The 13,609-nt window shown below is 46.3% G+C and overlaps 1 protein-coding gene across 2 annotated transcripts in view; it reads right to left on the bottom strand.

The window, feature by feature from the left end:
* Positions 1–7,185: 7,185 nt before the first annotated feature.
* Positions 7,186–13,609, bottom strand: part of LOC142563975 (tubulin beta chain-like) — a 31,091-nt gene continuing 24,667 nt past the window's right edge. For both annotated transcript variants that reach the window (XM_075674736.1, XM_075674734.1), the window contains exons 4-6: positions 12,124–12,568; positions 8,510–8,946; positions 7,186–7,471 (exon numbers count right to left, since the gene is read on the bottom strand). In XM_075674736.1, coding sequence (XP_075530851.1) covers positions 7,290–7,471; positions 8,510–8,946; positions 12,124–12,568 — 1,064 coding nt within the window. In that variant the 3' untranslated portion in view covers positions 7,186–7,289. The remainder of the gene's footprint in view (positions 7,472–8,509; positions 8,947–12,123; positions 12,569–13,609) is intronic.

The following is a 13,609-nucleotide window of genomic DNA, read 5'->3' as shown; positions in this document are numbered from 1 at the left end:
CGGTTACTTCCAAAAGCGCGTGGATATCTAGTACGCAGAATTTTAAAAAGTCAGAGTCCCTCCTGCAGCAACGCTGAGAAGTGAGAGCGATGCCAATAGCCCGCCTCGAAAATTGTGAAAGCCGCCAATCGTTCTGCTTCCGCAGGAGTGAGTGTAACCGTGGTTAACTACCTGCATTTCGACTTTCTCAACCGCTTTTGAAAATAAAAACCTGGTGCAATAAGTTCATGTTGTTGTACATTTTTCATATTTGTTGCGCGTTTTACCCAAATACACGCCTACGTCATGGCTGGCTCGCCTCCGTCGTCATTGTTCTGATGAAAGACGAGCCAAGCCAACTCACTGAAAACGGAGGCGAAGAGCCCCACTTTTCTCTCACTACAAACGAAGCCTTATCTGCGCATTATAAGTCAGGGAAAACTCATAATAAAAATTGTACTGCACTTCAATACTACTGCAGTACTGCAGTAAATGCGTACACTAGTAGAAGGTCACGTGGTAGACCTCTTATGAAGCTTCATGTTTTTGCCGCGTGGGGCGCCAAAGGTCATTTTTCGCGACCTTTAGTAATGTATTAAAAATATAAATCCACGCTTAATGAGAAAAACGTGGCTCGTTCTAGCAAATACAGTAGGGAATCATTCCATCAGCGGGCATATCTCGATTCATTTTCTGAGCGGTTGTCTGTCCCTCTATATGGCCCCTCATCAGGTCTGGCCATCTTGAGCTGACAAGCGCAGTGTATACAATTCGTGCTAACGGTCGTGTCTACTAAGTGTTACATCCCTAGGTGTCACGGAGATACGTTAAATTTCAAACCAAACGCCCTTCTCGCGGGCGCCGCGCTCTCAGCCGCAGTCGACGTCAGTAAAGCAAACGTGCCTACGTACATGGCGGTACTATGACGTAACTCATAGTGACACGGGACTTCGAGAATTATTGAAGTCAACATGGATGGAAACAACTTTATTCTGAATCCGGCAAATTTGATGACCCGGGCTCAGGGTCATCAAATTTGTCTACCGTCTACAAAGCGCGTAGTCCTCTTTCCACCCAAGGAGCGCAGCAGTGCCTTGGCACGGGCGTGGCGTCGGCCCCGATTAAATTCGGGGTGCATGTTTCGAGGTATAGGGGCGACAATCAGCGTGTCGCTGAGGTCAGGCGGAATGACCTGTTTCTGACCGTGTTGGACGTGGTAGTTGAAGCCGAGTTTCTGCAGGATGTACCGGCCCGTGGCTGTCAGAGTCAACATCAGTTATTTGTGTAATCTGTTGCTTCAATGGACCAATAATTGTTTAGAGAAGAAAGTTGCAGTTTCGCTTGAAAGGCGAAGCATCGATTGGGATAGCAAATTAGTGGGCAGCTAGCTATACAAATTAAAAATAGTTTTATCGGCCATATGAACTTGTAAATATAGGCATAGTAACTAAATTAATGCGCATGTTGCCACGAACGCACAAGCAATCGATCACGGCAGAAACTCGCTGTCAAAACGCTCGAGCGAGGAAGCGCGGCAGCTGCAGCGAGCGAAGTTCGAGGTAGCGATATAATCAAAATGGCGGTGGTGTTTTCGATTAACGCCGCTTTGGACCTGCGGCCATGGGGAAAGTCCGGACATCCGGACAGCGAAGGGTTTAGAGCGCAGCTCTGAGGCGCCCGTTCCTGCGTTGAGCTTCAGCGTGCCTCAGCGTAACCGAGCGAACGAGCTCAGCGAAGCTAGGAGGAAAAAGCGAACGCGGAGCGCAGCGGCGGATGAAGGATGGCGAGAGCGGAGAGTGCGAGGAGGAAAGCGGAGGAAGCCACCTTGAAGGACCATCAGATGGAACTCACGTCCGCGCGGTTCAAATACTGGTGCAAGCAAAATTAAAAGGTGGAAGTGAACGTTGGTTGTCAGAAATACGTGAGAAAAAGAAGGCCGCGCGTAGAATATTTTGGAACCACATAAAACTATTAGGCAGGAAGTCAGCAACAATACAACAACATATCCTAGACGAAGATGAAAACAGACTGGAAGGAGAAGCGGCAATAAATTACATCCGAAAAATAACAGCCGAATCTTTCCAAGCCAATGACGAGGTTGTACTTGAAGAAAAAAAGAGCATGAAAGAGACCCAAGTGGGAAAAGGAGCTGGTGCTGACAAATTTCAACTGAAAGAAAGCGGAAGAGAAAATTCCTAAGCGCACAGTCACTGGGCTAGACGAGGTTCCCGTTAGGCTGATTAATGAACTAGGACCAAAATGTAAGGAAGCTCTGGTGAAAGCAGTGGAACAAACTTTTAAAGGTAAACGAATACCAGTCACTTGGCGACAAAGTAGAATGAATTTATTTTATAAAGGTAAGGGGGAGAAAGATAGAATTCACTCGTATAGACCGTTGACCATTAAATCGGTAATATACAGGGTAGCAATGCAGGCAACCAAATTAAAGCTTCAAGCATGAGCAGAGAATAATGGCATTTTGAGAGAACTTCAGAATGGCTTCAGAATAGGTAGGCGTTTAGATGATAACTTATTTGTTCTTACTCAGTGTATTGAAATATCAAAAGCATATAGCAGACCGTTATATGTGGCCTGTTTAGACATTTACAGGAGCCTATGACAACGTAGACTGCAACATTTTGTGGGATATTCTGGAAGGGGAAGGCTTAGGTGATGATTGTCTAGCTTTTGAAAGATATTTACCTACAAAATACAGTTTGCGTTGAATGGGAAGAGATGAGGAGAAAGCTTATATTAATAATGGACTGAGACAGAGGTGCCCTTTCTCCCCGCTGCTGTTTATGATGTACATGGTGAGGATGGAGAGGGCGCTAGAAGGAAGTAATATCAGGTTTAATCTCTCATACAAACAGGCAGGTACAGTAATAGAGCAGCAACTCCCAGGTTTATTTTATGCGGACGACATTGTGTTGCTCGCAAACAAGCAAAGTGATTTGCTACGTCTGACTAATATCTGTGGACAGGAAGGCAACAATTTAGGTTTGAAATTTAGTGTTAAAAAATCAGGTGTTATTGTATTCAATGAAAACAGTGAACAGACAGTGGAGATACAGGGCCAAGAAATACCTCGGGTAACAGAATATAAATACCTTGGTATGTGGATAAACGAAGGCAACGGATATATGGAAACACAGGAAAAAACCATAACAGTCAAGGGGAAGAGAAATGCAGCCATAATGAAGTAAAGAGCACTATGGAGATACAATAGGTACGAGGTCCTCCGAGGTATGTGGAAAGGTGTAATGGTTCCAGGACTTACTTTTGGAAATGCGGTTGTTTGCTTTAAATCATGGGTACAATCAGGACTCAGGGAACCAAAGGTCAGTGGGTCGCCTCGCATTGGGCGCTCACTGGAAGACTACAAATGAAGCTGTGCAGGGTGATACGGGCTGGACTAGTCTTGAAGTGATGGGAGCCTGCAGTAAAATTGAGTATGAAGAACCGCTGAGGGGATTATGGAAGAAAGTAAATGGGCTGGGAGAGTACTCAGGTATCTGTACAGGAAAAACATTGATTCACAGTGGAGGAAAGCTTACCAGCAAGTATGCGGCCTGTAGGGTGGGCAACACAGTAACAAAGAAGGTCAAGCGGAAAGTCAGAGGCTGAAATAATCTCATGGGTGGCGGCAATGGAAAAGGAACCTGCTATGAGTAACTACTGAAGAGGAAAAAACGAAATCAGGAAAGAAACAATTTATGATAACTCAAAGGGAAGATCATTACTTTTCGAAGCGAGTTCGGGATGCCTTAGAACACCCACCTATAAAGCGAGATATAAGAAGCATGTGCTTGCTGCGGTAAAGCTAGGGAAACTATGGAGCACGTTTTATTAGAATGTGAAGACGTCTACCCAGCAGTCGATTTAGGCACCACTGGCCTCCTTAAAGCCCTTGGGTTCAGCGGGAGCAGTGGCAAAATAAACATGTCCGTAATAGGCATTAGCAAGAGGGGATTGAAGGTTTGGAGGAAGAAAAGTAGGGAAACGACAAAAAACGGAGACGTACAGTTCGCAATATATAGGCGACCAGAAAATTTGCGTGCGGTAGTTCAGCGTTTTTTTTTTCGTTTTTTATTATTTAACCTAGGTAGGAAATTAGGCAGTTTAATAGCAAGAACTTGGTGGCCACCCCACCAAGTTGTTCCAACCCACCATAATGTTCCAAAGGGGACGCTCATAACATCCATCCATCCATCCACCATCCGCGGGAGCGGCGGCACCAGCCGTCTGGGAGAAAACAACCAGAAAGCTCGCCTTCGAGCACAGCGTTCGCCGCAAGCGTTTCCCAGTAAATATTACGGTTGCATAAGCTGCAGTTGCCGAGAAACGGCAACTCTGTGGCCGGTCTAATATACAGCACCGCGCGTCATGGCTCTGCCAGTCGGTGCGGTGATCGGTGCGAAGCCTTAGTATATCGCAAAACGAAAATACACGTAGAGCAGCGCTCAAGTTTTGCATCAGGGAGTGCCGTAATCGTAGAATTTTTTTTTTTCGCATCCTAATGTTCAGACTTTCTATACATTGACTATGTGGTACGTGGTAGTGCCGCAAAGGTGTCCGAATTATCACGCGTCTGGAAAATCAAGCGTTGACTTTATATGTACAGCGTATGGTCCAGTTTATGGCCTGACCACCGATATATCTTTGCTGTTTAACGTGGCCTTACTGAAATACCTTCACAATTCGGCTTTTCCATGGCGCATGCGCCCTACCTTAGCGGATTAGTCGCGAAACTGGGTAATATCGGGGAAAAGTACCCCCCCAAAAAGAAAGGCTCACGGATGCGCACAACAAACGCGTGCCGTGTTGGAACTCCACTGGTATATAGCTATACGTCGGTGCGTACCGAAAGCGCGCGTAGCGTGATGCAACTCCACTTTAAAACAGAAAGTGGCCGGGGCTTCGTCCAGACTGCACCGTGAACCACGTGGCAGAAGACTTGCATCGATGGACAGCAAATTTATCGACAAACCCCTGCGTTCCACTTGGGCGTCACTTCCGAAAAAATTCAGTGCCCTTCCACTCTGAAGGATGACCAGCGAGGGTGTGAATGTGGGCCTCTTAATGGCGAACTGCACCCGTGCCACGGGGCGGCCTGGTATTGAACTATCTTCGAGGTCAGTCCACGGCAGTGAAGTGGGCTTAACGCCCGCTTCCCCTCCGCCCGGGGTCGGCCCACGTCTGAAATATTGTTGGTCTGTGTCCACGGAGACGAGATCTGCCAGTACCTAGCCATAAACAGCTTCGCTGTAAAAGATCACGTTGCTGACGAAGTTTTCTTGCAGCGCCCGCCCTATCTTGCTGCTGGTGGTGACAGCGCGTGCCTGACTTCGCGCACTCGTTAAGGCGCGGCAAAACTGGGCCCATACAAGATGGGCAAGGCTTTGACGTCGATTGGCTGACCATTCAGCACAGTGTTTCCGAGACCATTTTATAATAGGTAGACAACGACGCAACCAAGGTACGAGTTGTCGTATAGCGCGACGGGCTTTCTTGTCGATGGCACCGACAAAAGCGTGCTGACCACGATTGTTCTACCGATAACGCGATAGCCGCAGCGCCTTTGCTTTTATACAGAATTAACCATGCTCAAAATTAGTTGAAACATGTCTTCTTGAATTGCACAAGCTTCAGTCCTTTCAAGCCGTGCACATTAAGTTTCAGCCAAGATTGATCCTGTTTAGCGTAGGTTGGGTTAGGCCTGGCACCGTCGCGTTCGGGAGCCCGGTACCGGTGGACCTGAACATGAAAATAAGCAGTTACGACGAAGAAAACTGCTCTTATAGGTCAGAGTTGGCCCAGTAGCGATTTGACGGCATCTACGCTTCGCACGGCGCGTACACAAGCCGCAATCATCTGTACGTCAGCATTGCCGAAGGCTGCCAGTCGCATTCGCTACGTAGGTGGGTGGGTCTGTACGTGTTACGCTGACAATTTCTTCATTTTGGAAAAGCCAGCGTTTACCTCTGCGTCAAACACGAAACAAGAGATTGTGCATTCGGTACAGCAGCATAAACAACCGCCTCGCTCGGCTACCAGCGATGGTATCCGCGTTTTCGCGACAACTACACGGCCTATAAATGGGCACTTTTGCAGACCACAGTTCTGCTAATACTTTATATCACGCACAAAGTTGGATGAAGTTAAAGCTAGGATCGGCAATAACGGTCCTTAATTCATGTGTCACAGTTGCCGCTGTTTAAATGGCTCAGCCGTTCATATTGACTTGTCTCCGGGTGGAACAATGCGGCTTGTATGTGCAGATATGCATGTTCTGCTACGTTTTGACATTTCACATGAGCGATGCGCAGTTTCCACAATATCCAAAGCCCGCCGCGGTGGCTTAGTGGCTATGGTGTTGCGCTGCTAAGTACGAGTACAGCGCCAGCACGAGGTCGCGGGATCGAATCCCGGCCACGGCAGCCGCAGTTCAAGCGGGCGAAAACCACCGTGCCACGTGCATTTGTGACACGTCGTTAAATACCTCCTGGTGGTTGGAATTAATCCAGATTGACACCAAAACGTCCAGAATTCAAAATCCAAAGCTAACAGAATTCAATAATAACCGAAGCCAACGATTCGTGGCTATCAACGTAAACAAATATGCTGTTTTGACAAATCCGACGCGAAAGCCTGCGCTGGAAGACTTCTTGAATATGCGAAATGCTTAATGAACGTGCAAAAGGATTACGAAAAATCACTGCCCCTACTAGTCCGTAAATATAGCCGAACAGCAAAGCTGTTCTAATTACGCCGAGTGTTGCACCATGCAAGTCAAACTTCGCAAGCAGTCTATATCGCAAATCTTGTTTCACCCTTCTTTCACCTCATTTTCACTTTTGTGTGCTAATAAGGGACTCCAGGGCAGTGTCCTAGGGAGATGGAAATCTCTGCCTTTATCGGCCGTACAACAGCACACTCAGGCCTGCTCACCCAGTAGTTGGCAAGTGCTACACGATTCCCAGGAACGACACATTGCCTTGGAGAAGCTATTAGTAATTAATTGCAATTACACACTACCAATGTCTACTCAACAAGGGCACAGGTACAAATCAACTGGCGAATGGCCCTTCACCCTTCCGAAATGTTTCCAGGACCATGCAGCACAGGAACATGAAAAAGGCAGATTGCTAGGAGCACCGACACACGATTATGTGGCAACACTCGAGTCACAAGGCAACACTGCAGTAGGCTTGAACAAATTTATTCAGCAAGAAAAAAAAAAATGTGTTTGCTGAATAAAATGACAAAGGGGGCAGTAGATGTGGAGACATCGCAAGAAGAAAAACTGCCTAAGCCTCGACGTCAGCCTCTTGCTCATCTTCAAACTCTCCCTCGTCGTCTGCGGTTGCCTCTTGGTACTGCTGGTACTCTGAAACCAGGTCGTTCATGTTGGACTCTGCCTCTGTGAACTCCATCTCATCCATGCCCTCGCCAGTGTACCAGTGGAGGAAAGCCTTGCGTCTGAACATGGCTGCACAGAGGGAAGCATACAAGGCGGCACAATAAGCACAAGTCCACGCAGAATAAACACAGAGAAACAAGGCTCGAGGCAAGGGACAGCAAGTGTTGCAAATAAAGGTACTGTATTTACTCGATGCTAACGCGCACCCGTATTTCGAGACTAAATAAAAGGAATAAAGACCACCCTCGATTTCAACGTGCACCACTGGCCGCAACCTAAAAAAAAAAAATACTTTACAGTACCGGACACCTCATTCTTTCATACAGGAATACAACTTCCTCTCATTTGGAAAAAGATTTACTCAATACACTAAAGCTGCAAAAAAAAAAAAAAAAAAAAGCAATAGGTTTCACTGTATCGAATTTCAGTTCTTTTACCACTTAGAAGTAATGAGATACTACTTTAGTTAAGAAATGTGTACTGGTCTTGTAAGAGATATGCTGTGGTGATTTAAGCGCTTGTTTCATTTGCCTTGCAACTCTAGAAACAGCTGTGAATGGCTGACAGTATGCGCATAGGTGTCTAGATGCTTGTGCTGCAAATGGAGGGTGGAGATTTCGCAAGCAGGTATAATAAAGAAATGAGTCGTATGTCCTGCAACAGAGGCCCCTTCCATTCTTGGTGTTTGTTGCAATACAGCTGTGTTAGAGTGAAAGCTGACCAATGAAGTTTGAATTAACTGCCAAAGGTCAATTTTGAGATCGGAATAACGGAAGTTTCAACACAAAGATGTACAGGTGCCAGCTGAGCCCTTTGGTTGTGATCGAATTAACCGGAGACAAAAAAGTCTACTGTAATGAACATTTACATTTTGTACTTGCATAAATGCAAATTGACATGTGTTCTGAGACACAGCTTGAGAGCTTAAATTAATCTATCCCTGAGGCGCAGATATACGGTGGATGATGAAAAACAGATGAAAAGCAGTACAAGGAAACCGTTCATGGTACGCACGCACTGAAGATTGCAGCATGGCGGGTGCTCTATTGCTAACCCACAGTAAACTATGCACAATATAATAAAAAGGTTCGAGCCCTAACTACCCACCTGTGAACTGCTCAGAGATTCGCTTGAAGAGCTCCTGGATGGCAGTGCTGTTCCCAATGAATGTGGCAGACATCTTGAGTCCACGGGGCGGAATGTCACACACGGCTGTCTTGACGTTGTTGGGGATCCACTCGACGAAGTAGGAGGAGTTCTTGGTCTGCACGTTCAGCATCTGGTCGTCCACCTCTCGCATGCTCATGCGGCCACGGAAGATGGCCGCCACGGTGAGGTACCGGCCGTGCCTCGGGTCGCAGGCCGCCATCATGTTCTTGGCGTCGAACATCTGCAGGGTCAGCTCGGGCACCGACAGGGCCCGGTACTGCTGGGAACCACGGGCAGTGAGGGGCGCGAAGCCAGGCATGAAAAAGTGCAGGCGGGGGAAGGGGACCATGTTGACTGCCAGCTTGCGCAGGTCAGCATTCAGCTGTCCTGGGAACCTGAGAGGGGGGTCGGAGGGGAGGAAGCACAGAACAAGCCAATTATGAGATGCTTGTAGGCTAAAGAGCTAACTCTAGAATGTTGAACTTTTCAGCATGAATTCCCAAGATGCAATCATTTGCACCAGAAAATGTTGCTAAAGAAATGCCTTGCTTAGCAACTGCCATATTTACGAGCTCAAAAAGGAGCAACACGAACATTCTGTATGTCAACGTATATCCTCTTTAATGTCCACTTGTGTCCTCGCTAGTCGTTGGCGTTACTGCTTGTGCACTAACAACATTTGCCCAACTAAGAAAAAAAATTCATGCAATTTTCAAGGCGGGCCTGAAACTACCAAAATGTGCATGTTGTCACAGAACTCGCATGTTGAAGACATATGGCAAACAATACTTTCCACTAGCATGATCGATCGAAGTGATATAGCAAGCTCCTGTCCCTTCATACCTTGGTCCCTGCTTGGATTTGTGGGACTCTAGTCAAAGCACGTCCCACATTTTTCAGATTGAGCCTTTACATGCATTGCTTCGAGTTGAGCCATTTGCTTGGGACATCACCTCCTGGAGAGAGCTTCTCCATTTACTATCACTGCTGACAACTTGGAACATTCTACACTTCTTTGACCCAAACCTCTGTCACTGTCACGACTGATGCCTCCGGTTAGGACTTGGCCCTTTACTGCAACATAACATGGGATGCCTACAGGCGGTAGGTAGCCCTTGCGTCCAACACCTTGAGCCCACAAGAACAGCAATACAGTCGAACCCACCTATAACGACCACATTTCAGTGCATTTGCAATTTTCTGACCCTGCCCGTGGAAACTGCCAGATATAACAAACGTTTCTTAAAGTGCTGCACTGCTACAACAAATGCTTCAGATCCAATCACAGTAAAAAGAGGGCACATGCGAAGTGCCAAAGCACAGAAGCACAAGCAACCTGGACACAGCAGCGCGCACTCTGCTCCAGTCCAACCACAATGACAATATGCCTTTGAGACGAGCGAGCATCTTGTGCAGATTTAAAAGTCACGAAGATTGTCATGCATTTTGAAGGCACGCATCCAGGATGGAGGCGTGCCTTTACAGCATAAAGAACATGGGGCGGGGCATGCTCTGGTGCAATATCCGGATGCCACGACTGCATCACACACATTTTTGACCTCTTGTCCACTATTGTATGGCTCTTGTGTGGCTGACACTCAGTCAAAATGCCAAGGCCATGATGCCCGAGGCGTCTGGAAACTACTGCGGCGTGCCGATATTCTGTGAAGTTCATGCTTCCGGCCAATTAGAACACGTTGCTCTCACGTGCAGAATACAGTCACGTCTCGCTGGTAATAAAGTATTTAACAAGCTCTAATAAAGAATGGTGGTTGCACTTGCAGTTTTGAAATGACTGGTTATCAGAACTGGGTGCCATTTTGAAAGAGGTACGTGATGCCACATTTCATTCTTTAATGTATGTTTTTTAACGCAAGTTTGCAGCTAGGTGGAGGAACACTGAGAACACAAATGACAATCTGGTGCTCAGACCAAAGTGCTGCCGAATCGCAACAGCTGACGCCAGCGTCAGTGCAGTCAATTTGAGTTTTTAAGGGAGTCCATTTATAACAAACTACTGATATACCATATTTACTTGCATAATGATCGCACCACCGAACTTGCTGCAGCAATATCTTGTGTGCAAAGTCTAGCTGATGACGATCGTGTTTACCATCTGAGGCGTTTAGTGGCCAAATGTGTTTTACAGGCAAAATTTTGCTAGCAGCAAGAAATAGCAAATTTTAGTACACAATCGCCCAAATATTCTTCGATTAGATAGAAAAATGCTAAGAACCGTGTTTGCTCCTGCGCAGCCATCCATATACTCTATGTAATACGAATATTTGAACACCTTCAAACATCTTTTTCAAACAGAATACGAATATTAAAAATATAATATTCTAACTTTTCAAATACCCCGTATTTATTCGAATCTAAGCCGATAGTTCTTTCAAATAATCATATTCCAAACTCTCCGGACGACTTTGATAGTTTTCTCATAACAGCTCCACCATCCCCCTATCTTGCTATTTTTTCATGCAACTCCGTTATAACAACTATCGGTTATGACAATGGAACGTTGTGGCACTTGAATATTGTTATAAGTGGGTTTGACTGCACAAGTATTACGAGGGCTACTTAAGCGATAGTTTCCCCCTATGGACCAATTTGACGTGTTCCTCCTGAAATGAGGTATGCACCATTGTTTCTCTTTCTGTATACCCTTCACAGGCAAACTGTCGAGTGGAAAGGTTCTAGAGTCCTGAAGTTTTAGGTGCAGAGGGCAGTTAATGAGCAATGTGTCATTTGCACTACCAATACAGATCACTTCAGTGTCTATCGCTGCATTCCTCACGTGGCAATTGAAGTTGCACCCGCCATCTTGATGCACAGACATCTACTACACACTGTGGTTCGTGGAGCTCAAGTAACACACATCGAGCTGTCAGTGGCTATGTCTGCTTATGCAAATCAACAGGCCACGACAAAATTTCTTTACCCTCTTGGGATCCCTAGAGCACTATATTGAGCAGCGAGCAACAGCTTCTGTTCTTTTGGAAGACCAACGGGTGTGAAATGCTTCCAAGTTTCAAGCAGAGCACCCTGAACATGTAAAGACTTTGACAAAGAACACTACAGTTACTCTTATTAAACAACCAGAGAAATGTCATGGTAGCAAAAGCAAACTGGTGACTGCAAGGAGAAAGGGCGAGAGCAGAAGCTAAAGGATGAGGGTTTATCGGCATGTCTGCTCCTGAGAGCTAAATAGAGAAACGAGGACAATACAGCAATTTGCAGCTTAGGCCTAAATGATCGGAAACATCACTGCCCATTTACAATGCGTCTTGAATTACTTGGCCTCCACACTTCATGGTCCCAAAAACAGGACCAGAATAAACGCAAGAAACAAAATGAACCTGTACGAACTCGCCACCATCCAGCTCTCATTGTTGAGCCTAGAGTCACGTCAGATTTTCAACTAGCATAACTACAATTGTCTTGTACTTTCGATTCCAAGCACTTCCTCGTTATGTCGCTAAAATGTAAAGAATGTAACCCATTTTTATGCATTAAGTTATGTTTGATAGTCGCTAATTAGACTGAACCAAGGTCCAGACTGATGAACTCACCTAAGGCAGGTTGTGACACCCGACATGGTCACGGACACGAGGTGGTTCAGGTCTCCGTACGTGGGTGTGGTCAGCTTCAGCGTACGGAAGCAGATGTCGTACAGAGCCTCGTTGTCAATGCAGAAGGTCTCGTCTGTGTTCTCCACCAGCTGGTGAACAGAGAGGGTTGCATTGTATGGCTCGACCACCGTGTCGGACACCTTGGGCGAGGGGACGACCGAGAAGGTGTTCATGATGCGATCTGGGTACTCCTCGCGGATCTTGGAGATGAGCAGGGTGCCCATGCCAGATCCGGTGCCGCCTCCGAGCGAGTGTGTGAGCTGGAAGCCCTGCAGGCAGTCGCAACCCTCTGCCTCCTTGCGGACAACGTCCAGAACGGAGTCGACGAGCTCGGCGCCCTCTGTGTAGTGGCCCTTGGCCCAGTTGTTGCCTGCACCGCTCTGACCTGCAAGCAAGCGACACAGGAGACCTCAAACAAGTGCAAGGGCACCAACACACGAAAGTGATCACTTCAGGCACACGTGTGGTAGGCTGCAAAAGTTTACGAAGTACAAAATAAACATTCTATCACTTGAGCATGACACTGGGAATTCAGGTTTCCCTCCTTTACTAGGATAGGATGTACTGTTGTACAGTTAATTCAAATTGCTCAGAGGTTTACCTCTGATGCATGCTGCAAACAGTTCATGGTACCTGCTCCAGCACAAAAGACTTGGCTGGGACAGAAGAGATAAGGAAAATGACAACCTTTCCTTCAGATACAAATTGTTTTGCCTAAGGGGGAGATGGTTTAGAAAACAGAAAATTGCGAACAGAAAAACTAATTTTGGGAAGCACTGCAAAATACTGAGCAAGCGCCCCCCCTCCCCCTTTTGGTGAAAAGCAATCCAAGAAAGGTATGGGCGAGGTGGCTTGCTCAATCCAAGGGCTGCTGTCTTTTTTTGTAAACTTGCAGAAGTGATATCGTGGCCTTACTTTTTTGCCATTTTTGCAGTGGCATGCAGCAACATGCATGTAGCTGGAAACGCTAGGAGCATATTTTTTAATTCTGCTTCGGAAAGCTTCAAGTTGGCCACTAAGTGCACCACATGATAGACATTTTAAAAAAAGCTGAACTGTAATTTGCGGTAAAATTGTTAACACCTGCCATATAAAAAAGAAGTAATCCTACACTTGTTTTCCTTAAAAGTTTGTAGTACGCAGCCGTATCTCAATATTGATTTTCTTGCTGGTAGTGTTCTTGCTATTGCAGAGATAAACAATACATAATTTTATTTATCTCGAACTATAGGCTGTATGCAATATGCAATTGCATTTTTGAAACCAGCATTAGAAACGGTCGGGGCGAGAATTTGTGTGATCTGTGCACCTTCAGTGCCTCTGCGAGAGCCAAATGATGCGACGAAACGTGGCTCGTTTCTTCATTCGACATGGCGAACCCTGCGAACGCAGGTCGCCAACACCGACTCTTGTCCAATGTATACGG

This window comes from Dermacentor variabilis, chromosome 11 (assembly GCF_050947875.1).
Source record: "Dermacentor variabilis isolate Ectoservices chromosome 11, ASM5094787v1, whole genome shotgun sequence".
NCBI lineage: Eukaryota > Metazoa > Arthropoda > Arachnida > Ixodida > Ixodidae > Dermacentor > Dermacentor variabilis.
The sequence above is the reverse complement of the archived record's forward strand: the minus strand, read 5'-3'. Positions and strand labels throughout refer to the sequence as shown.